Source organism: Oryctolagus cuniculus, chromosome 14 (genome assembly GCF_051225735.1).
Source record: "Oryctolagus cuniculus isolate XC-2025 breed Fujian yellow rabbit chromosome 14, ASM5122573v1, whole genome shotgun sequence".
Lineage (NCBI taxonomy): Eukaryota > Metazoa > Chordata > Mammalia > Lagomorpha > Leporidae > Oryctolagus > Oryctolagus cuniculus.
The window spans coordinates 60,598,059-60,623,546 of NC_142880.1; the positions used below are offsets into that span (position 1 = coordinate 60,598,059).

The following is a 25,488-nucleotide window of genomic DNA, read 5'->3' on the forward strand; positions in this document are numbered from 1 at the left end:
GCTTTGCTTCTTTCTGCTTGTAGAAGGCTCCTTCACCCCGGGATATGCAGGGGTAATTGGCTTGGCTCTGGGGTGTTAGTCCTTCTTTTAATGGCTAGTCCAAAGATGCTGAGCGCGATTTGTACTCCCAAGTGGCATTGAGTTCTGGAGCCAGACTATGAGCATTTTCTAATACTGATTTGCAGCTGGGAGTAGACTCATGTATCTAATGGAGACAGTAATAGGACTTACCTTTAAAGGCTGTAATGGGAATGAAGGTAGATAATGTATAAAGATAAGATGCTTGGCAGGCCAGCACTGTGGTACAACAGGTTAAAGCCCAGGTTGGCAGTGCTGGCATCCCACATGGGCACCGGTTCAAGTCCTGGCTGCTCCACTTCCAATCCAGCTTCCTGCTAATGCACTTGGGAAAGCAGCAGAGGATGGCCCAAGTGCCTGGGCCCCTGCACCCATGTGGGAGACCTGGAGGAAGCTTCTGGCTTTCTGGAGGAAGTGATCTGGCTCCTGGCTTCAGATCGGCTCAGCTCTAGCCATTGCAGCCATTTGGGGATTGAACCAGCAGATGGAAGACCTCTCTCTCTCTCTCTACCTTTTCAAATAAATAAAATAAATCTTAAAAAAAAGGATGCTTGACACATATGAGGCACTTATATACAGCACATTATATATTCTATATGTAGATGTATCAACTATATATGTATGTGATATATATATATATGTATTATATACAGTGGATTTGGCTTTGATGTCCAAGAACCATAACACTGCTTGACTTGGACAAGTTTGTCTTTTTAGACTACAGTACTTGAAAACGATGGCTTTTGGCCAGTGCCATGGCTTACTTGGCTAATCCTCCACCTGCAGCGCCGGCACCCCGGGTTCTAGTCCCGGTTGGGGCACCAGGTACTAGTCCCAGTTGCTCCTCTTCCAGTCCAGCTCTATGCTGTGGCCTGGGAAGGTAGTGGAGCATGGCCCAAGTGCTTGGGGCCCTGCAACCGCATGGGAGACCAGGAGGAAGTACCTGGCTCCTGGCTTCGGATTGGCGCAGCACCGGCCATAGTGGCCATTAGGAGAGTGAACCAACGGAAGGAAGACCTTTCTCTGTCTCTCTCTCACTGTCTATAACTCTGTCTATCTCTCTTTCACACTGTCTAACTCTGCCTGGCCAAAAAAAAAAAAAAAAAAAAAAGATGGCTTTTTTCTTGCTTCGGCAGCACATACTAAAATTGGGATGAAACAGAGATTAGCACGGCCCTTACACAAGGATGATGTGCAAATTTGTTAAGGAATCCATTTTTAAATTGTTTGTAGTCCTTGTCTTTATTCCTGTGGGACAGCAGTCTCTACTTTTTACTTGTTCAACACGATGTGATAGTTAGTGTGCACTGAGCCTATGATTATAAAGTAAATAAAGTTGTTATTGCAAAAATTAAAGGGGGAAAAAAGAAGGAAGGTGAATGGAGGGAGGGAGTGAAGGAAGGAAGGAAGGAAGAGGCTTATCTTCTTGGAACTGTATCTATGAAATACATGAAATCCTTCCTATTTAAATTAATAATTTTTAAATAAAAATGATGACTTTATATAAAAGCACTAAACAACAGAAGCAAGTTAAGAAAGACTTATTAGGAGTGGACTCTACTTTTCATAAAGAGACAAATATGTGGTTAATCTTACTTTTTTTTTTTTAAAGATTTATTTATTTATTTATTTGAAAGGCAGAGAGAGAGAAAAATGTCTTCCATCTGCTGGTTTACTCCCCAGATGACTATAACAGTTGGAGCTGTGCTGATCCAAAGTCAAGAGCCTGGAGCTTCATTCTGGGTCTCCCATGTGGGTGCAGGAGCCCAAGGACTTGGGTCATCTTCTACTGCTTTCCCAGACCCTAGCAGAGAGCTGGATCAGAAGAGGAGCAGCCGGGACTCAAACTGGCACCAGCTTTACCTGCTACACCACAGTGCCAGCCCCAGTCTTCCTTTTCTAAGCCAGGTCTTTTGTCTGCAAACTGAAAATCAAACTCCTCTGCTCTCCCACTTAATAATATTGAGAAGTCGGCCGGCGCCGCAGCTCAATAGGCTAATCCTCCGCCTGCGGCGCCGGCACACCGGGTTCTAGTCCTGGTTGGGGCACCAGATTCTGTCCCGGTTGCCCCTCTTCCAGGCCAGCTCTCTGCTGTGGCCAGGGAGTGCAGTGGAGGATGGCCCAAGTGCTTGGGCCTAGCACCCGCATGGGAGACCAGGAGAAGCACCTGGCTCCTGGCTTCGGATCAGTGCAGTGCGCCGGCTGCAGCGCGCTGGCTGCGGCGGCCATTGGAGGGTGAACCAACGGCAAAAGGAAGACCTTTCTCTCTGTCTCTCTCTCTCACTGTCCACTCTGCCTGTCAAAAAAAAAAAAAAAAATTGAGAAGTCAGCAAGGAAATGATCGGATCCTACTGAGCCTCCCTTCCTTCAGCTTTAAGAAGCAGTGGATAACAATACCTACTATGTGGCTGGCTGTGAGAGCTCAGGTGTGAGAGAGTGAACTTGAAGAAGCAGAAAATTTTGTTGGAAATGAACTCTTAAAGAGTGGACATCTCAAGGAGATTGTGTCTTCCTCTCTTTCCAGTTTTCATCTTGCTGCTGCAAAAGGGCATGCGGAGTGCCTCAGGGTCATGGTTGCACACGGTGTGGATGTGACAGCCCAAGATACAACCGGTATGTTGTTTTTAATCTCTTAACGCAACAGGCCAGTGTGAGGGTAGGTATCAGTAGGTGAGCCGTATTCATTGTAGTAAAGTTCCAGTCTACAAATGAGCCAGAAGAAAATAGAACTCTACCCTCCCCACAGTGACAGGGTTCTGACGTTGTTCCGTCATTTGTGCCTTTGCAAGTGTTTCCGTCTTCTATGTGGTTAGTCAGCAGGAGCCTGCACACATGTTGCCTCCCATTTTTGATAATATTTTCTAAGACTATGTATACACCACACAGTGTTATCCAGTCCATGTTTTTATGAATCACAGTGTGAGGGGCTGAGTGGAGTGAGCTGTTGAGGAGCTTATTTCTTCAATGACCTGAAGACAGAAGCCACAAACTCCACCTGGAGCAGCTTCCCATGATCCTTACCCCGTACTATGCTTCAGTGCATCCAGCTCATTGGCAGACTGGGTGGCAGGAAGGGAGGGAGAGCGGTGGGGAAAAAGAATAAACAACACACACACACACGAATAAACACACACACACACATACACATACACATACAAGAATAAACACACCCACATACACATATAAGAATAAACACACCAACACATACACACAAGAATAAACAACACACACATATACACAAACAAGAATAAACAACACACACAAGGATAAACACACACATATACACATACAAGAATAAACAACACACACACATACACATACAAGAATAAATACACATACAAGAATAAACACACACACACAAGAATAAACAACACACACATATACACACACAAGAATAAACACACACATATACACAAACAAGAATAAACAACACACACAAGGATAAACACACACATATACACATACAAGAATAAACACACACATATACACATACAAGAATAAACAACACACACACATACACATACAAGAATAAACAACACACACAAGAATAAACACACATACATACACATACAAGAATAAACACACAAACATATACACACACAAGAATAAACACACATATACACATACAAGAATAAACAACACAAACACACACACACACACCCCAGACTCTTCTCTCTGTGATCACACACACACACACACACACACACACGAATGCTGACAAATGATAGGCCAGGGAGACGGGAAGGAAAGGTAGTGTATGCAGCATTGTATTTCATAAAGACTGTTCTCCAGGAGAGAGTCCCTGGGGATCCAACCTGGGGTGGTGCCCCTGTGGGCCACACAAAGGGCCAAAAGCAACTAAGAGCTTTTTATTTCTCTGTTGCACATGAAAATATTTGGATTCTAATAGGTTTTTGTTTTTTTATAGAAATAGAAAACCAGCCAAACTCCGTAGTTTTTCTCCAAGTGAGGCTTTCCATCAAGTCCCTCCCATCCAAAAATTGGTCTCTTCAGAGTAGTTATCTTGGACATCCAGGCAGTTATTGCAAGAATGCTGTTATAACAAAATATGGTTGGAAATTTACACTTTAAAATTGTTTTCAAGATCTCTAGCAATTTTTTTTCATATAAATAACCTCAGTGGTTGGGAATGTTTATCCTTTGAGAGTAAGTTTTTTTAGGACAAGCCGAGAACTACTTGAAGTCAGCTCAGGTAAATGATGTGTCAAACTGGTAAAAACCATTTTTGGTCAAACACAGGGAGTGATTGAAGTAACAGAATCATTTTCTTGAGCAGAGACAGGGAGTTTGGACAGGGAGTTCCAAAAATATTTTGAGAAATAGCAATACCAGTAGAAGAATGAATGGTTTCCTAAGTTACTACCTTAATGGAAATACTAAATTATGTTCCATTAGTGGAATTTATCTTTAGTCTCAGAACCTAGTTATTGTATTTATTTTTAAAGTTCATGCCGTTACTTTTATAAAAAGTTTTAAAAAGATTTTTCAATTTAATTTGAAAGAGTTTCAGGGAGAGAGATATTGATCTTCCATCTACTGCTTCACTCCCCAGTGCACTGGCCAAAATGGAGCCAGGTGCTTCCTCTGGCTCTCCCATGTGGGTGGCAGGGGCCCAAACATTTGGACCATCTTCTGCTGCTTTTCCCAAGCCATTAGCGGAGAGCTGGATTGGAATTGGAAAAGCCAGAATGTGAATAGGAGCCTTTATAGGATGCCGATGTCATAGGCAGCGGCTTTATCCGCTATGCCAGAATGCCAGCGTAATTGTCATTACTTTTAAAGTCATACCATATACACATAAGGCAATATAATTGGCCAACATATCCCCAATGAGATGTAGTTCTTATTAAATAGAGAGGATTTCCTCTCTAAGAAAGTCATAACTCAAAAGTATTAGTTTAGAATGACAAGACTGGTACTGTCATAGTTTTATTTCATTGCATTTGGTATTATGAAATAAATAACAGCAGTCTAATTATTTCCATCATAACCAAAACATCTTTCTCACCACTCATTGATTATAGGAAAAATGAGTTTCTTTAATATATGCTCATTGTAGAAAACTTGAGAAATACAGAAAACTACAAAGGAGACAATTTTTTAAAAAAAGATTTATTTATTTAAAGATTTATTTTTATTTGAAAGAGTTACAGAGAGAGGTACAGACAGAAAGAGGTCTTCCATCTGCTGGTTCACTCCCCAAATGGCCACAGTGACCAGAGCTGAGCTGATCCGAAACCAGGAGCCAGAAGCCTCTTCCAGGTCTCCCATGCAAGGGAAGGATCTCCTACTGCTTTCCCAGGCCATAGCAGAGAGCTGGATCAGAAGAGGAGCAGCGGGGACTCGAACTGGCACCCATTTGGGATGCCGGTACTGTAGGCGATAGCTTTACCTGCTATGCCACAGTGCTTGTCCACCCAATTTTTTTTAAACTATTTTGCTAGACATGCTTCTAGATTTTCCCTAGCACGTTTTCACACAGGTTAGATCACATTCAATATTAAGTTCTATATCCTGCTTTTTAATTTAATATTCCATCAGTAGCTTTTCTCCCATTAGCAAGCTCTTAAGAAGCACAGGTTTCTGTGGCCACACAACGCCATGTGAGATAAGCTCCTCTTACCAACACAGTCCTTACTGGGATTCTGAGAGCCAGTGCGGTGCCAACTTCCCTGCACACTGCCTTGGCCCTGGTATCCAGGAAGCAGCCCTGGAGCCAGCACTGTGGACCCACCCTGGGTGCTTCTCAGGGCTGGTCAGTGGGAACTGATTTAAATTAGTAGAATCCACACAGCACTTGTGGCGCCGGGCTGTTGTCCAAGCATCCCATGGGTTGCAAGATGTGTCAGAGCCAAGTCACTTCCCTCTCATCTAACATTTCTCGCAGTGAGGCCAGCGATCGGCTCCTCAGTCTTTGTTGTTTTCTTCCGAGGACTGAGCAAGGCACCGACTTCCCATGATTTCTTAAAAGCATGATGAGAAGAGAACAAAAGAAGGAAAAGGCTGCCTGGAAAAAAGTGCATGGGAACGTATGTTGAGCTATCTAGAACAGCATTGCCCAATTAGCAAGATAAATTGTGATGGCTCTTCCTGCTTGTGCCTGTGTTTTCCTGTTAGCTGTATCTCTGGCCCTGTAACTCTGCTTTGCCAGAGATCATATTGGAATACAAGGGAAGGGCTAGGGCATTGGTCACTGCACCTTAGTGGTCATTGGCAATACAATGCATTTTTATGGTGGTTAGAGGATGATAGCTTTTAGAGTGTTGTCTTCTCAGTGAACCTGGGGTACAATCACAGCACAACACCTTCAGTGATACAGTGGTGGTGTGAAGATCTTAGCAGGGACAGGCATGCATGGGCATGAATGCTCTGTGTCTTTGGCTATGATAGAATCGCGAATCTTGCCACTTCCTTCTGTTTTATACCCTGGAATTTCATATCTTACGAGAAAAGTTTTGACAATCACCCAACCCACTGCTGTTATTTTACAAATCAGAAAATGAAAGCCCAAAGGCTCAAAGACCATTATGATTTGTGTTTTTATTTTGGAAAGATTTCCCCAACCCTGAATTATCTAGTTGCCAAGCGGCACCACAGGCACGCAGTGATCGCGTGGGAAAGTCAGCTTCTAAGTGCATGGGACCATCCATGGAATGGATCCCTATTGCTTGGGACCTGGGACCTTTTATTGCTTGTTTGTTCTTGCTCTTCATGGGTAGATAAACTAACTTAGAAAACACTTCTGGGAAAACAGTAAGATGACTTCTGGGCTTTTTTTTCCCCCAGACCTGCATTTAGCACTGGGGAATGGGAGGTAGAATTAACTAGAAAGATTATCAGAAGAGGCACTAGCTTCCAGGCTCCCTTTACTAACAAGCCTATGCATTTGACCCTGTGTGACAGAGTCCTAAAAGAAGAGTGCCTTAAACAGAACAGGACTTTCTGCAGCCCTGCTCCCACCACAGGAACTGAGCCTTCTCCTTGTTGCCTAACCGTCCAGGTATTTGTGTAGGCCCAGTTGCCTGTATGACTCCCCAGAAGTCTGCATCTCACAGCAGTATGGGTAGGGAAAGGGCAGCCAATCATTGTATACACATGCAAGGGACCTTCAAGAAGTTCTCGGGAAGTGCATATTATGAAAAACAAAGCGTGAATCTCCAAATTTTGCAACAAAACAGATTCGTCTCTTAATTCTGTTTTTGCATGAACTTTTTGAAGGGCCCTTCTATTTTTTTCTCAAATCTCATTGGACACAATGTGAATTTATAGAATGCTGGGAAATTCTGGACAGCCATTTGTTCATTAAAAATGGAAGGTTTGGGTGCAGGCCTAATGGTTAAGATGCCAGTTAAGACACCTGCGTCTTATATCAGAATACCTGGGTTCCAGACCTAACTCTGGCTCCTGACTCCAGCTTCCTGCTAATGCAGACTCTGGTAGGTAGCAGGAGTAACTCAAGTAAATGGATTCCTGCCACTCAGTTGGGAGACCTGGATTGAGTTCCCTAGCTCCCGGTTTTGGCTCGGGATCTGGCTCTTGAGGCTATCTGGATGGTGAACAAGCAGGTGAGAAATGTTACTTTCTTTCTCTCTCTCTCTCTCTCTCTCTCACACACACACACACACACTCAACTCTTAATCAGCTCTGTCACTCTGCCTTTCAAATAAATAAACATTTGTAAAAAACATTGAGGTAATGAGGATTTCTAAGAATAATGCTTTTTGAATATATTTAAAATTGTAAATAAGTGAAGACATAAATTTACACTGTTCATGTTTGAAAATATTCTTTATTCAGAAACTTTTTTTTTTTTAAATGTTTGAGTGTTTATTTGAGAAGCAGAGGGACAGATAGTGAGCTCTTATTCACTGGTTCACTCCCCCAATGACTGCAACAGCTGGGACTGGTCTGGGACCAGAGCTAGAGCTGGGAACTCAATCAAGGTTTTCTACATGGATGGCAGGAACCCAGTCACTTGAATCATCATTGCTGTCTCCAGGGTCTGCATTGGCAGGAAACTGGGGTCAGGAGCTACAATCGGGTGTTGAACTCAGGCACTCTCTTGTCGGAGGTGGTCGTTCTTAATTGCTAAACTCAATTAGCACTCCTGAAGCTCTGATTTTTAATAAAATAGTTTGGTCTATTTGAGTAACATTTATAGTTATTTGTAAGTATTTCTGTTACTGGAAAATATGGTTTCTCAAATTTTGGCCCTTGGATATTTGTTAGCCATATTTTTGTAGCTGTTGACTTCACTGATATTAAAATTTTTCACATTGATTTTAAAAACATGCTGTCATTCCCATCAATAATTCCCCCAGCATATTCGTCAGTTTTTCCTTATTCTCTCCAGAGATTCTACAAGTTAAAAGAAATGGTCACTGTTTGAGGCAGTTTAGGGCAAGATGTCCTATGGCTGGGGATGCTATGACTTCCTTACTTGGAGTCTTTTTCAATAATAGCATTCCTAGACCACCTGCAATGGTCCAAGACTCTTAGGTTACAAATTGCATCCGTCTTTCTTTTTTCAGACAAAGTTCTGCTGGAATGCACTTGAATTAAAGTTGTTCTTTTTATTTGCCTGTAGGAAAATTGCTTTCTGATCTTCCAGACAGATCACAGTGGTATGGGAGCCAGATGTATGCATTGTCTCATTATAGTGGGATTTTGTCACTAATAGAATATATTCTCTCCAGAAAACTTTACATTTGGAAAGAGGATTTAGTTTTAATGTGAGCAATGAGAGACATCTCACTTCAGTGTAATAGTGTCCAGGGAATGATTTGTCATTTGGATTTTGAAACTATTTTAAGTGAAAAAAGACTTTTGTGCTGCTGGTTAGGAAAATGCATCCCAGGGCCAAGGGAGAAAGGAATTTTTGCTCCTCCAGCAACCCTGCACTGACTTCCAAGTAAGACCAGAATTATTGAAGTGGAATGAGAGCCTGTTATTTATGTTATGATATGTTGTTGAAACTGCCCTACCTTGTTGTCTTTGGAGAACTGTGCCTTTTTCAAATGGGTGCTGTCCATGTAGAACAGCTTTTGTCTGTGGCACAGACAAAAGTTAATGCATTGCGTGCACAACATAAACAGTCTCCAGCTTACAATCAGGATGTGTTCCAAAAGTTCATTTGTAAGGCATTTGTTTAAAATTCAGAATGTACTTGTCCTTAGAAACAGTGGTATAAATGATGGTTGGGAAGGCCAAGTCAGCCCACCAAAGCCTATTTAATGCATAATGAAACTAAGCTCCTACTATTATGCTTTATACATCCTGGAAGGAGGAAGGGGAAGAGAAGATCTTTGTCTCCAGACTTTCCAGGTTCTCTTTGCCCTCATTTCTTAATCTTTCCATCTCAGTATCCCACTTCAGTAAAGCAATTCCCCCTTACACACACCTTAAGATCTCTCAGTACAGTTGATCTTATGGTAGAAGGAGCCTCGTCTTTTGACCTTGTACATGCTTTTATACAGCTCTGATGACTCTCTAGTCTTTAAATATGTTTCCTGCTCACATGGTTCTCTAATTAGTGAGTTCTGGTCGGTGTTACACAGTGAAGCCTTAATTCAGAAAAGACAAAGGTATTTTGGGACCAGGCTACCAAATAAAAGCCACTAGTTCTCCATTGTGGGTAGTTTTGCCCCTTGGGGACATTTTTGAACTTCATAACTGGACGTCTTAATGGACAGATACCAGAGATGCTGCTTAGCATTCTGTAATGCACAGGATATCTATCTGCGGCAATGACACAACTTAAAATACCAACAGTGTTAAGGTTGAGAAACCACGGTTTAAGCCTGTCCAGAGTGTTCATTGTTTATGGGTACTGCATGAGGCTCTCGTGGTCAAATAGCTGGGGAGTTTTGGCTTTATGCATTTGCCAGATGTGTTGGGTTGGCTGGGTGTCATAGCCAGCCACCTGCTTCAGACATTTGAAATGAGCATATTGTCCAATTCACATTGACAAGAATTTATTAAGAGCCTACTATACACAGTGGTGTTGTCGGCACTGGGGATACAGCAGGGAGTGAGACAAACAGAGGTGTCTGTGCTAACCAAGTTTATATTCTAGTGAGAAAAGAATCGTGAACTACATGAATGTGCATGTGTGTGCATTTGTATGTAGAGAGAGGTGGGAAGGGAGTGATAGAAGGGATTCGGTGCGATGATGAATAAGGAACTAAAGCATGGAGTGGGTATAAGAAGTATTGGAATTTTATTCACTTTTATTTTTAAAGATTATTTATTGACTGGCGTCACGGCTCACTAGGCTAATCCTCTGCCTTGCGGTGCCGGCACACCGGGTTCTAGTCCCGGTCGGGGCACCGGATTCTATCCCGGTTGCCCCTCTTCCAGGCCAGCTCTCTGCTGTGGCCCGGGAGTGCAGTGGAGGATGGCCCAAGTCCTTGGGCCCTGCACCCCATGGGAGACCAGGAGAAGCACCTGGCTCCTGCCTTCGGATCAGTGTGGTGCGCCGGCTGCAGCGCACCAGCCATGGCGGCCATTGGAGGGTGAACCAACGGCAAAGGAAGACCTTTCTCTCTGTCTCTCTCTCTCACTGTCCACTCTGTCTGTCAAAAAAAAGATTATTTATTTATTTGACAGAATGAGCTCCCATTCTCTGTTTCACTCCCCAGATGCCCACAAGCCGAGATCTGGGAGCTCAATCCAGTTCATCCATGTGGGTGGCAGGAACCCAGTTATCAGAGCCAAATCTGGGAGCTGGAAACTCAATCCATGTTGCTCACGTGGATCTGAATCAGCAGGAAGCTGAAGTCAGGAGCTAGAGCTGGGAATCAAGCCCAGGCTTGCTTGCTTGCTTTTAAAAAAAAAAAATAAAAATATTTATTTACTTGAAAGTCAGAGTTACACAGAGAGGCAGAGAGAGAGAGAGAGGAGTCTTCCAATTGGTCGCAACGGCCGGATCTGCACCGATCTGAAGCCAGGAGCCAGGAGCTTCTTCCGGGTCTCCCACGTGGGTGCAGAGTCCCAAGCACTTGGGCCGTCTTCTACTGCTTTCCCAGGCCATAGCAGAGAGCTGGATCGGAAGTGGAGCAGCTGGGCCTCGAACTGGCACTCATGTGGGATGTCGGTGCTTCAGGCCAGGACGTTAACCCACTGTGCCACAGCACCAGCCCCAAGCCCAGGCTTTCTGATCCGCAGTGTGGGTACTTAACTGTAGTCTAAATGCCCATTCCCAGGACTTGGAATTTTAAATGGGGAGATCAGAAAGGCTTATTCAGAAGGCAGCATTTCAGTGGCATACACAGGAGGTCCACGAACAAGCTGTGTGACTGTCTGTCACAGGGAATCCAGGCTAACTAGAATCCATCGCAAAGGCCCTGGATGGGTAAGGCTTCTGCTCCAAACCCCGAAATTCTGTCGGTCCGTTGGCAACTGAGGGGGCAGTTGGGTAGAGAATTCGGATTTCCTAAAGTTATCTGACCACAGAAGCAAAGTTCCGTGTTGGAATCGTGAAAAGAACTTCGAGAAATGTCCCTTTCATTGTATGTTGCTTACAACTCTTTGCTGCCTTCTACATGAGAACATTGAAATCTGAAAACTTCAGGCGATGTCCACTCAGAGCAGGGTCCACTTGGAGGCAAGGGAAACCAGAGGCCCAGTGTGCAGCTGCCTCCAGTGGCCTCCTGGGCCGCAGAGTCCTCTCCTGCTGTGACTGTTGTGGACCCAGGAAGCTTGGCACACTTGATGACAGTGGAAGGCAGAACTTCTCAGCTGCATGTCTGAGCCCACTGCAGGTTTCTAGCCCAGGGCTTCCTTGCACCCTGGGAGAGCCACAGGTGAGGCCTGGGCACCTTACCTGGTCGGCTGGGTACACTAAACTCACTCCACTTTGGTCGGGCTGAAGAATGGGAGGCCTTACTCTGCAGACGAACAGTTTGGACTTTGTGGGAGAACAGTTTATTTCCTCATAGTCGTCATTCAGTACATAGATAAGAAAGTGACTTAGAAAGTGTGATCTTTTTTTCCGCTAATTTCTGTTTATTTAATCCATGTAGGACGCAATGCTTTGCACCTCGCAGCCAAGAACAGCCACCATGAGTGCATCAAGAAGCTCCTTCAGGTAGAGTACCAACAACTTTACATAATAAATTGTCATTTGACTTATTTTTTATAATTTTTATGTATTTGAAGGACAGAGAGAGAGAGAGAGAGAGACAGAAACTGGGATCTTCTTTCTGCTGATCTATGCCCTAAATGTCAGTAGCCACACCTGGGCCAGGCAGAGGCCGGAGCCAGAAACTGAATCCACATCACCCACGTGGGTGGCAAGGACCCAAGTGCTGAGCCATTACCTGCTTCCTGTCTGGGTGCGGATGAGCAGGAAGCTGAAATAGGGAACAGAGCCCGGATTCAAACTCTGGCACTCTGATGTGGGGTACAGGTATCCCAACTGCTAGGCCAAATGCTGGCTCCTAAGTGTGTTATTTTTAAAACATTAAAAGTAACCCTATCTGTGAAAGAACAAATATCCCTCCCCCCCACACATACTCACACATACTCCTTTTTTTGTTATTCATTTGAAAGGCAGAGTTACAGAGAGACAGAGGCAAAGGGAAAGAAAGACCTTCCATCCTATGGTTCACTCCCCAAATGGCCACAGTGGCCAGAGCTGGGCCGATCCAAAGCCAGTATCCAGGAGCTTCTTCTGGGTCTTCCATGTGGGTGCATCTTCCACCACTTTCCCAAGTTCGTTAGCAGGGAGCTGGGTCAGTGGTGAAGCAGCTGGAACTTGAACTGGTGCCTATATGGGATGCCAGCACCGCAGGCGGTGGCTTTACCCAAGACACCACAGTTATGCCCCCTCCCCCCTTTCAGTACCACCCCAGAAGCTGTCTTCTGAGAAGCTCTGCTGTTCTAGTGATCGCTGGGAGACGGCTTCCTTAGAAACTCCCCTGGCAGACAAGAGCATCCGGATGCAAATTGGGAGACTCTTCCCGGGGTCTAGCCTTTTACTCATCTCCTGGCTTTCCTTTCTATTGAACTTGTACCCTCTAAATGGTCGGATTTTAAAAAGTCTCTTTCCAAACACTTCAAAATCTTACCATACAGGATCTCCAATATCAACAGCTCTTCTTGAGAAGAAAAATTTCAGCGAAATTTCCTTTTTGTAACTTGCTGATCTTTTAGTTCTTAGCTTTTGTTCATGTGCTCGGTTTTCTTCTTCTTCATGATTTTAAACCGAGTCCCTGGTTTGATAACCTTGCCAGGAAGTTTATAATGATCCCTTAAGATGACGACATCTGTAAATGTTTAAAGATGAATATTTAATGAGCTCCCATTAGCAGTCACTACAGTGATGTCCAGCTGTTGCCAGTCAAAATGCAAGCTGGCTGTTTTCAGGAACAACACAGAGCAATAAAAGGCATGCTTGGAGTACTGTCTGTGTACTGGAGCTCTTGTCCCTCGGGTTCAGGAGCACTGTTGGGGACCCAGCATCTTGCTTTAATTTGGCTTTGAAATTCTAATGCAGAAGTGTGGTCACATTCTTCAACTCATCCTGCCCTTCTCATCACATAGCTTCTTGTCTTGCGTTATGTGATGCATACTAATGCCAGTTCCCTTAACCTTAACAGGTCTTGGAAGCAAAATTCAAGGAAAAAAGAATCCATGTCTATGATGTTGCACTACGAGGCTTTTCCCTGAAGATCATTAAAATAGAACTTTTCTTCCCTGTCTCCTCCGGGACCAGGCTCTCTGGAGAAATGAAAGTCACTGATTTGCAAATTGCCCGAGTCTACCATGTTGGCCCTCCCTCAGTTTTGTTTCTTTCCCAGTTTGTGTTTTAAATCTCCATGCCCATCCTGGCTGGGCTCCGCAGACTTCGCTTCTGGCTCTGATTTGAAAGACGGGTTAACTGACAAGCTGGAAGCCCTCATGGGCAAGCACCAGATATTCTAGCCTGTACTGTAATTGTATATGTGGTTATGCAAATGGACTGGTTTTTCTCTGGAGCCTTTGAAGCCTTTAAACAACTCCTTGTGTTGTTCTAAAATTAGGCCAAAGCATGACAAGTCGAAACGTGATCTTCATTCTTCTTACCATGAAAGGGCATGTGGTTCATGCTAAGGTAGCCTGCTCTTAGCTCCTCAACCTCAAATGGTCTGACCACTGTTCCTCCTGGATTGTTGCTGGAGTCGTGGATGGGGACCTGCGAGGTCCTGGTGACAGCTTGCTTTCCTTGGGGCCCTGCATCTCCATAGACAGCGCTTCACCTTGGCCTTGGCCGCCCAAGCTTTCTGTGATGGAGACTCCATCAATTCCCACTTCACCCTCACACCTTCTGCACTTACCTAATTCTCTGGGCTTTCTATGCCTTGTTCTTTCTGTCTGCCTGCTGGAGATAGTTCCCCCTCTGCAGGGGTTATCATTTTCCAGTTCTACCTGCTCGAGGCAGTGGGCAATAGAGCCTTGTGAGACTTCAGACTCTCGTGAACTCTCTCCCTCCCACCGTGGTCCCTGCCATGTTTAGTTATACCAGGTGTTCTGGGGCACCACTCACTGTGCCAGTCCTTGCCTATCTGCTGATGACCAAAGCATCATGCCAGTGGAATCACAGTCAAGTCCATTGCAAATCTCACAGCACTAAGTAGGAAATGACCAAGGTACAGGAGAGAGGAGTGAGAGCCTCCTGGAGGAAGTTTTATTTAAGCTGAAACCCCTGATAAGCAAAGAGCCAAAGGGAAAGCATTCCAAGCAGGTGGAACAGCAAGTGCCAAGGGCCTGAGGTGGGAACCATGCTGGCCAGGAAGGAAAGAAAGCCGGTGCGTGGGCCTGGGGCAAGCACCCAAGGAGGAGCAATGGCAGCAGTACAGGGCCTTGTGTGCCATCGTAGGCAGAAGGTAGTTAATCCCAGGCGCTGTGTGGAACTGGGAAGGGCTTTTAAGTGCACAGCAACAGTCACAGTTTTAAAAGATCAGTCCAGTCCTATAGACAGTTGATTGAAAGGGAAAGGAGCAAAACCAGGCGAGGCCCACTGGGAGGCTCCCTTAATTGTCCAGGTGAGAAGCTGCTGGCTTAGGAGTTGGTAATGAGAAAGAGAAGGGAGTAGAGGGGTTTTGGAGGAAGAATTGACAGGACATGGTGATAGCTTAGTTGTGGGAGGAGGAAGGGAAGAAGGAATCGAAGATGAGTTGGTGGTTTCTGACTCATTGACGAGATGGACAGTGGTGTTGTGAACAGTTAAGAGTCAGAGAAGGAGCAAGCTGGGCGTGGGGAAGAGCCAGGTGCTGTGCGTGTTTGTGGGGGCCTCTGAGACACCAAAGCATCAGTGACGTGAGCAGCGGATTATCAAGCCTGGTGCTCAGAGGTAGCGTCTACTGTGACTGGATAAGAAGGCAGGCTCCAGCCCAGCCCGTCTGGCTTTAAATCCCGGTTCCATGATTTCCTGTGACTTGAGCAGTTTAACTTTTGTGCCTCAGTTTTTGTGCCTCATTTGAAAATGGGGGCAATAGTGGTATCTAATTAGGATTATTGGGATCTTTAAAGCCTTAACTGCTGGCTCATGATAGATCTTACCTGGCTTGTGGTGTTGAGAGCTACCCTAGGGAGCCATTAGCTTCAGACTTACGGATGGCCAGGGATGAGTTTTCCAAGGAAGACAGCACTTAGGAGGAGGAGCAGCCAGAGCAGTGGGAGGAAAACTGGAGTAGGATGGGCCAGGCAAGGGCTGGAGGAGCTGGGAGGAAGAGTGAGTGGTAGAGAAGAGGGAGGGGCTGCCGCTGAGAGGTGGTCAGGAGGAGGACAGAAACACTGATTGTCATTGGAAACCTGAGGTTGGCTACTGACCTTTACTTGGACTGTGTCTGTGGGGTCTGGAGAGCAAACACCCAACTGCAGTGGGCTCACGGGTGGGAGGGAGGTGAGCACCCTGGACTGTATGGTAACTCTTCAGAGAAAGCTTGTTTCCTGAAGAGGGACGGAGAGTTAGGGCAGGGAATGGGGGAAAGGCAGGTTCAGGATGACAGACCCTAGGGCAGGTTTCTTAGCTGGTGGGGATGCTCGGGTGGCTGTGGGGTGGTAATGCAGGGGAGGAGTGGACGCTGAAGCGCCAAGAGCATGATGGGCTCCCTGTGTTGCTGTCATGTGGAGAGGAGTCTCCCTCCTCGTGATAGACTAGAGGGCCCTGGAGTAGAGCAAGGGGGGCCTATTTATGTGTACACCCTCCGAACATCGCATCCCACCTTGCAAGAAAAGGTGGAGCTAAAAGGAATTTGTGCAGGCTATGATATTATGCGTATCTCTTTATTTTTCTCTTATAGTCTAAATGCCCAGTTGAAAGTACTGACAGCTCTGGGAAAACAGCTTTACATTACACAGGTAACTTTTCATTCTCTTCTTTGTCTTCTTCTGCCATAACAAACACTAATGTTTCATTTCCCTTAACTGAATGTTCTTTAAAAAATTATTTTATTATATATTTGAAAAGCAGAGAGACAGCCCCCATCTGCTGGTTCACTCCCCAAATGCCTGCAACAGCCAGGGTTGGGCTGGGCTGAAGCCAGAAGCTGGGAACTCCATCAGGTTCTCCCAAGTGGGTGGCAGCGACCCCAGTATTTGAGCCATCACCTGCTGCCTCTGCAGAACTGTGTAAGCAGGAGGCTAGAATCAGGAGTGGAACTTGAACTTGAACGCAGCCACTCCAGCATGGGAGTGGGAGTCCTAAGCAGTGTCTTAACTGTAAGGCCAAATTCCTGTCCCTAAGGTTTCTTCTGAAGCTAACAAATATGCATATGCACTGTGGATTTTTAGGTAATGTGTAATACAGATGTTGATTTGGGCATCATTATTTATATCAGCTTTGTTCATCAGTGTTTTGTCTTACTGTCTGTCACACAGCTTCCAGTGAAAAGTATTAACACTGACTTCTGGGGTGATTAGATACACACATTTCTTTTATTGATAGTTGTGAGAAAGCTAAGGCCCACAAAGAGCAAGCCCAGCGTTTGCCTACAGGCAGCTGGTGGTTGCTGGCTTAAGATCTGGGTAATTGAGATGAAGCACTAATTTAAAACACCATTTACAAAACCTACCGAGTGCCACTTCTCTTCAATGCAGTTAGAGTGGGCACATCTGGATCAGGCAGTGTTTGCTGCCTGTGGCTGCGAGAGATGCGTGCTGACTGGCTGTGCTGTTTGTTTTCTTCCCTCAGCGGCACAGGGCTGCCTCCCAGCTGTGCAGGTTCTCTGTGAGCACAAGAGTCCCATCAACCTCAAGGATTTAGTAAGTAGCAGGTGGACCCTGGTTTGCAGGGCATTGTGGGATATCTCTGAGAGCTTTGAAACTTTGGAGACCCAAGTATTTGGCAAAACTTGGTTGCTTTTTAATCTAAATCTTTTTTCTGCAAAATAGACTTATACGTTACCCCTCATCAGTCCCTAAACCAGGATGCAAATGTTCTGTATCATGCACTTCCTATACATGTATATTTGTTTCTAAGGATATATGTGTAGTCTTCTATCAACCTAAATATGAATAAAATTTAATTTCTTGATTTTTTTTCAAAAATTCTGTTTACTTTCTGTTCCTCATCCATCACTTTGGATAACTTCTGTTTAGGATTTTCCAACTTTTTTTTTTTTTTGTTTTAGGATTTTTGAATTTTGAAGACCACTTTTTACTTGTTTTACCTCATTGGGCTGTTTTGATAATAAATTTTTATGCCTGTTGCCTTTGGTTACATGGTTAAATTTTACACTGTGGTTTGAGAATTGACATGCACATACTTATACCTGGTGCAGATACATAGAATCTGTAAATAAATGCATTCTCGCTAAGTCTCAGTACTTTATAATCAGGAAGTATTGTGACCTCACAGAGGTAATGTTTACAAATCTGTCTGAAATTCTACTGTAAGATGCAAGTTAATCCTTAACTAGCAGTTGTAATTTTAAAATTTCCAGTTTTTGTGGTGTATGCACAATGGAATACTATACAGACATTAAAAACAAAGAAATCCTGTCACTTGGAGGAAAATGGGACTGGAGGACATGATGTTAAGCAAAGTAAGCCAGGCCCAGCAAGACAGAATGCAAGCATTGCATTTGTATGTGGGAGCTAGGAACGCTGATCTCAGAGGGAGCAGAGTGGTGACTGCAGAGTCTGGGAGGAGGAAAGGGGAGGGTTGGATGAAGGTCCCCAGATACAGTTGCTGAGAAATAGGCTCTGGTGTTTTACACAACAGGGTGACTGTAGTTCAAAACAGTTTTATAAGTAACTAGAAGAAGGAAATTTGTAACTCCTAGCACAAAGAAATGATAAATGTTTAAGGAGATGGAGCTTCCTTAATCTGAAACTTAAGCATTATGTACATGTATCTAATTATCACACTGTAGCCGATAAATATATTCAATTATTATTTGTTCATTAAAGATTTTGAAAGAATTGAAAAGCTTACATTGAAAAAATTTAGAATCCCCATTTTTAGTAGTTAGATTATGTTGTAACTTGTCATTTCCCTCTTCCTGTTTGAATGTTTTTACCTTAGAAATTACTGACCATTGACTTATGGGATATCTTTCATGGGCTATGTTCCAGAACAAAGTGGAGTAACAGTTTCTCTGTCTGGTTGGTTTTATTTTCACCAGGCCCTTCTTACCCTAAGTTACAAAAATACATGCCTCTTTTTCTAGCATATTTCTCAATTTTTATAAAGATTTATTTATTTATTTGAGAAGCAGAGTTACAGAGAGACAGAGAGAGAGGGGTCATCCATCTGCTGGTTCACTCCCAGATGGCTGCAATAGCCAGAGCTGTGCTGATCCGACACCAGGAGCCAGGAACTTCTTCTGGGTCGCCCATGTGGGTGCAGGGGCCCAAGGACTTGGGCCATCTTCCACTGCTTTCCCAGGCCATAGCAGAGAGCTGGATCGGAAGTAGAGCTGCTGGGATAGGAACCAGTGCCCAACTGGGATGCTGGCATTGCAGGCAACAGCTTTACCCACTACGCCACAATGCCAGCCCTTTCTAGTGTGTTTTATGTTGCAATATTTAAATTCTTTATTTTTAAGATTTATTTATTTATTTGAAAGGCAGAGAGAGAGAGAGAGAGTGAGTCTTCCATCTGCTGGTTCACTCCCCAAATGGCTGCAATGGCTGGAGCTTGGCCAATCCCAAGCCAGGGGCCCAAGCACTTGGTTCATCTTCTACTTTCCCAGGCCTTAACAGAGCTGGATCAGAAGTAGAGCAGCCAAGACTCGAACTGCCGCCCTTATAAGATGTTGGCACTGCAGACAGTGGCTTTACCCGCCAAACCACAGCACTGACCCCATAATATTTAAATTCTTCACCCTATATGTTTATGGGTTAAAGATTCTATTTTAATTTTTTTTTCCAAATAGATTGCCAGTTTTCATGACATCATAAATAACTATTTACGTTGCTATGTTAGGAATAGACTGTAAATAGTCTTCTGTTGTGGGTTTGTAGTGAATAAGATTATGAAAAGGGTATGCTTTCTGGGAAGAGATGAGCCAAATGGCAGGACATGGTTCAGGTCACTGGGACGAAGCCGCTGAGAGCAGCAGGACATTCTGATGCCAGGTAGAGGCAAGTCCTTGATTTCTGCAGAACTGGCCCTCAGTGTACATGATACGCTCGCCCTGGACCTTAATGTCTGTTGTCATCTGCCCTCTCTCACATCACCCCTCAGCTGGCTGATGGCTGAGGGAACAAGCAAGCCCAGGAGGGTGAGCCTCCTTGGGAAAAGCTAAATCCCTGAATTCCCTAAGAGTTGTCCTAGGATACAACGGAGGTTGTACCAGGGCACAAATAATATCAGGATGCTTTTCAACACCTGAACCAGCAGTACAAGTGAAGGGAAACAATGTGAGAAGAGCAAGGTCTTTGTAATTCTGGCACTTGGAGTCTGAGTGTGAGTTTGTCTCCTAGGACGGGAATATACCATTGCTTCTTGCAGTGCAAAATGGCCACAGTGAGGTCTGTCGTCTCCTCCTGGATCATGGAGCAGATGTCAATTCCAGAGACAAAAACGGAAGGTAACCTCAAAATCAGGCTGAAACGGTGTGACGTTAGCAACAGCCGCACTCTCAGGGTCTTTCAAAATATCACAGCTGCATTTAGAATCATTTGTTAAAAATGATTTTGTTTCCTTGTTAATTTTTTAAATTAAATCATCATCAAGCATCTGTTTTGACCTAAAAGCATTTTTCTGCAGACCTGTGTGGGCATTCTTGCTGATGATATTATTAAATACTAACTTGAATAAGCTATTTCCTGTGATTTTTCTTGCAAAACAAGAGTAAATATATTGGTTTCTTTTAAAAAATAGTCTTAGCAATGGATAGGTTATTTAAAATGCTTAAAGTGACAGAAGCATTAGATTTGCCCAGTCATATTAAACTCTGTCATACTATGTCAAAGATTATGGAAGACCATGTTAGCTTGTTTGATGAAATGTGGTTTTCATGTGCTAATTTCATCTGAAGTTTTAAAGAACCACCACCTAAATTCATCTCATGAGCCTTCTACTTCAAATCCCCATAAGATTAAGTGTGTAAAGAAAGCTGTTCCTTGTTTTCAAGATCATTGGTATCTAAGGAAAGAGTGTTCATATTCAGTACTAATTCTGTGTCTGTTTTCTTTAGAACTGCTCTCATGCTGGCGTGTGAGACTGGCAGCTCTAACATTGTGGAAGCCTTAATTAAAAAGGGTGCAGACCTAAACCTTGTAGATTCTCTTGGACACAATGCCTTACATTATTCCAAACTCTCAGAAAACGCAGGAATTCAAAGCCTTCTATTATCAAAAATCTCTCAGGATGCTGGTATGTGAAAGAAATAGCCAATGTTGTTTTAAATTTATCCATTCTGTTTCCCCAGAAGGATAAAGGAATTTGTGCAATGTGATGTATTTTATTAATCTTAAAAAATATTATTGAAAAGTAGTGAGATATGAGATATTATGGTTATATATATATGGTTATATATTATGGATATAAATATTATGGTGTGTGTGTTTGTGTTCCCACTCCAAAGTCTACTAAATCTTTATGTTTCTTACAATTCTTTTTTTTTTTTTACTTTTCTTCTATAGATATCAAGACTCCAACAAAACCAAAGCAGGTATTTATCTTTAGGGTAGAGTGTTTCATCTTTATTTGTGAGGGTTTGAAAATGTTCAGATTAAACAACTCCATGGTTTGATAGAAAAATAAAGACTATATTGAAAATATTTAAGGGCTGAAATATCTTTGGGATGAATGATTGATTCAGTGTTAAAAATTGGTAAATGTTTTCTTATTTAGTTACCTTATTTTAAAAGCATGCAACTTTAAATTTGCTACTTATGTATCCATCTTTTTCTGGAATGTACTAATATTTCTGCTGCTATGAAAATGTTTGATGTGGTTTAAACTCTGAGACTGAGTAACAATACTTTAAATACTTGTAGTATCACATGGACTACAGATTTTCACTCATGAAAATGTCAGATATTTCATGAAAATAAGAGATTTAGCATTTTCCTTTTATTTTAGTTGTGGTTTTTCTAAGATGTCAGATCATGTGACACAGTAGAAATTGCAAAGTTTGCCTTATTGTTTTGGGGTTTTTCCTAAAAGCATGCTGTCACTCTGTTTATGTTTGGCTGCTATATTTATTTAAACATTAAGTTTCTCGAAGAATCATGAAGAGCAAAAATACTCAATACTGCATTTATTTTGTGCTAACTGTATTACTTAATGTCAGTAACCTTCAGAGATGATGTTCCCTCCTTCCCTCATATTTACATTTTTTAATAAAAGTAATGGAAGTAATGCAGAAGTGTGGGAAATAACACTACTTTGCATTGAGATGGATAGCTGACTACGGGCTCTAAATCGTGGTAGACATCTCCTGATCTCCACTTTCCCAGTTCTCCACACCAACTTAATCTGATTTTGTCCTTTTGTTGTTGTTGTTTTTGTTATTTTCTTGCTATTAAAGCATGGACTGCTGAAGAAACTTGGAGCATGCATATTACTTATTTTTATGTTGGTAGCTGATTTGAGATCTTGATAAAGAAATGCTGCATGAACTATTGAGGTGTTTCTCATTGGTTTGATGAAGCTACTTGCTCAGACTTTACTAACCTAACTAACCCACCTCCATTCTGTGGACTGTGATAACTTTCAGCATGATCAAGTCTCTAAAATAAGCTCAGAAAGAAGTGGAACTCCAAAAAAACGCAAAGCTCCACCACCTCCTATCAGTCCAACCCAGGTAAAACCAAAGCAAACAAATAATCAACAAACTTACAACAACAAAGCTGTCATTTTATTTTTGGGGCCCAAAAGGAATGCCTGAGAACAGACCTTTGTGTGCACATTTAAATTTTCTTTAGCACTCTAAAGTGATGTATTCTGATAAAGCTTTTGACTATCAATATAGAAATAATGTTGACTCAACTATTTCAAAACTGTAGAATTGAACATTATCTTTTTAAAAGCCTCAAGGAAATTTCTCACAGACTTATAACAGTGAATTTTTTCCTTAAGATAGTAAGTGCAGTCTATTTTTAGTTCCTTGTTTTAACAGCTCTAGTAAGTGGTAAGAGAATGGGTAGCTAGTGAGGAAGTTAGAAAGTTAATTTTAGTTGGTTTCTTAAACCACTGCTAAAAATATTCATCTTTCTAATTACATTGATGTTTGGCTAACATTAAAAGTAGTTTTCCTTCTTAGCCAATAGTGACTATTACATAGAAAAGAAGCTCAGAAATCTATGAAATGGCAGTTTTAAAAACAGGCTGGGGTTTTTTACTTAAAAAAATCATAGGCCATAAAAAGAGTATCTTATAAGTAATTTAAAATATGTTAACAAATTCATTAATGGTACTCTTAACTTGCAGTAGAAGTTTTGTAGATTTAAAAAAACTAATTCTCGTTAATAGAGTAGTAAAATTACTTAGTTATACTCTGCAAATTTTTTTTAAGGATTTATTTATTTATTTGAAAGGCAGAGTTACAGAGAGGCAGAGAGAGAGAGAAAGTCTTCCATCCACTGGTTCACTCCCAAAATGGCTGCAATGTCTGGGGCTGGGCTGATTTGCAACCAGGAGCCTTGAGCAGCTTCTGGGTCTCCCATGGGAGTGCAGGGGCCGAAGGACTTGAGCCATCCTCCACTGCTTCCTCAGGCCATAGCAGAAAGCTCGATTGGAAGTGAAGCAGCCTGGACTCGAAACAGTTCCCATACAGGATACTGGCACTACAGGCGGTGGCTTTACTCACTATGCCACAGCAGCAACCCTCTGTAAACTTTTAAAAAGTATTTGCAGTAGCTGAATTGCATTGAAAATATGAGAGCCTTTGAGTAATTAATGATAGGGATCCTTCTTGTTAGATTTAACTACATCAGTTAGATATGTTTATTCTTCAGGAATGAAGAAAAGGTTTTAAAAATATATTCTTAATGATAATTTTTACTTATTTATTTTTGTTTTCAGTTAAGTGATGTGTCTTCCCCAAGGTCAATAACTTCAACACCACTTTCAGGAAAGGAATCAGTATTTTTTGCTGAACCGCCTTTCAAGGTATTTCCTTTCTGTGTTTGCTTTATTACAATATATATATTTTTTTGACAAGCAGAGTGGACAGTGAGAGAGAGACAGAGAGAAAGGTCTTCCTTTGCCGTTGGTTCACCCTCCAATGGCCGCTGCGCCTGGCGCACCACGCTGATCCGATGGCAGGAGCCAGGTACTTATCCTGGTCTCCCACGGGGTGCAGGGCCCAAGTACTTGGGCCATCCTCTACTGCACTCCCTGGCCACAGCAGAGAGCTGGCCTGGAAGAGGGGCAACCGGGATAGAATCCGGCGCCCCGACCAGGACTAGAATCTGGTGTGCCGGCGCCGCAAGGCAAAGGATTAGCCTAGTGAGCCACGGCGCCGGCGTTTATTACAATATTTTAAGATATAGAATAGGCATTTATTAAGTAACATGGTATTGAACAAGAGAATACAACTGAATCATTGATTCACACTCTTCTTAACACAAAGATTAATTTATTATATTTGCTGGCACTAATGCCATACAACAGACAGCATGAATAAATTATTTGCTAACCAGTAATTAATTTTTTCATTTTCTAAAAAAATTTCACTTACACGTAGAATCTGAAAAAGATGGACTCATAGAGATCAGAATAGTGTCTAGGGCTGCCTGGAGGATGTTGGTCAAAGGGATACCACATTTCACTTCAACAGGAGGACCAAGTTCAAGAGATCTCTTATACAGCCTGGTGACTGTCCTTAAAGGCACCATATTGTATTCTTGAAATTTGCTAAGAGAATAAACTTTAAGTGTTCTCACCACAAAAAAATGATAAGCGTGTGAGAAAATGCATATGTTGATTAGCTTGATTTAGCACTACACCTCAAATACACATTTTTTATATATTTTTTAATTTAGTAAATATAAATTTCCAAAGTACAGTTTATGGATTACAATGCCCCCCCCCATAATTTCGCTACCACTCCCACCCCTCCCATCTCCCACTCCCTCTCCCATTCCATTCACATCAAGATTCATTTTCAATTATCTTTATATACAGAAAATCGATTTAGTATATATTAAGTAAAGATTTCATCAGTTTGCACCCACACAGAACATACATAAAGTATAAAATACTGTTTCAGTACTAGTTATAGCATTAATTCACATTGGACAACACATTAAGGACAGATCCCACATGAGAAGTAAGTACACAGTGACTCCTGTTGTTGACTTAACAAATTGACACTCTTGTTTATGGCGTCAGTAATCTCCCTAGGCTCTAGTCATGAGTTGTCAAGGCTATGGAAGCCTTTTGAGTTCGCTGACTTTGATCTTATTCCGACAGGGTCATAGTCAAAGTGGAAGTTCTCTCCTCCCTTCAGAGAAAGGTACCTCCTTCTTTGATGGCCCCGTTCTTTCCACTGGGATCTCACTCACAGAGATCTTTCATTTAGGTCTTTTTTAAATTTTTGCCAGAGTGTCTTGGCTTTCCATGCCTAAAATACTCTCATGGGCTCTTCAGCCATATCCAAATGCCTTAAGGGCTGATTCTGAGGCCAGAGTGCTATTTAGGACATCTGCCATTCTATGAGTCTGCTGTGTATCCCACTTCCCATGTTGGATCGTTCTCTCCCTTTTTGATTCTATCAGTTAGTATTAGCAGACACTAGTCTTGTTTGTGTTATCCCTTTGACTCTTAGACCTATCAGTGTGATCAATTGTGAACTGAAATTGATCACTTGGACTAGTGAGATGGCATTGGTACAAGCCACCTTGATGGGATTGTATTGGAATCCCCTGGCACGTGTCTAACTCCACCATTTGGGGCAAGTCCAACTGAGCATGTCCCAAATTGTACATCTCCTCCCTCTCTTATTC

The 25,488-nt window shown here is 42.8% G+C and overlaps 1 protein-coding gene and 1 pseudogene across 8 annotated transcripts in view; both read left to right on the forward strand.

The window, feature by feature from the left end:
- RAI14 (retinoic acid induced 14) overlaps positions 1-25,488 on the forward strand; it is a 171,588-nt gene that overhangs the window by 129,380 nt on the left and 16,720 nt on the right. For 4 of the 8 annotated variants that reach the window (XM_051853524.3, XM_070056630.2, XM_089312699.1 and 1 more), the window contains 9 exons: positions 2,603-2,691; positions 12,123-12,187; positions 16,386-16,443; positions 17,276-17,346; positions 20,014-20,120; positions 20,730-20,908; positions 21,178-21,206; positions 22,257-22,343; positions 23,564-23,650. In XM_051853524.3, the coding sequence (XP_051709484.3) occupies positions 2,603-2,691; positions 12,123-12,187; positions 16,386-16,443; positions 17,276-17,346; positions 20,014-20,120; positions 20,730-20,908; positions 21,178-21,206; positions 22,257-22,343; positions 23,564-23,650 (772 nt within the window). The remainder of the gene's footprint in view (positions 1-2,602; positions 2,692-12,122; positions 12,188-16,385; positions 16,444-17,275; positions 17,347-20,013; positions 20,121-20,729; positions 20,909-21,177; positions 21,207-22,256; positions 22,344-23,563; positions 23,651-25,488) is intronic. The other 4 variants (XM_070056633.2, XM_070056632.2, XM_089312700.1 and 1 more) reach the window with 1 other exon arrangement.
- LOC127492921 (U6 spliceosomal RNA) lies at positions 1,202-1,300 on the forward strand (annotated as a pseudogene).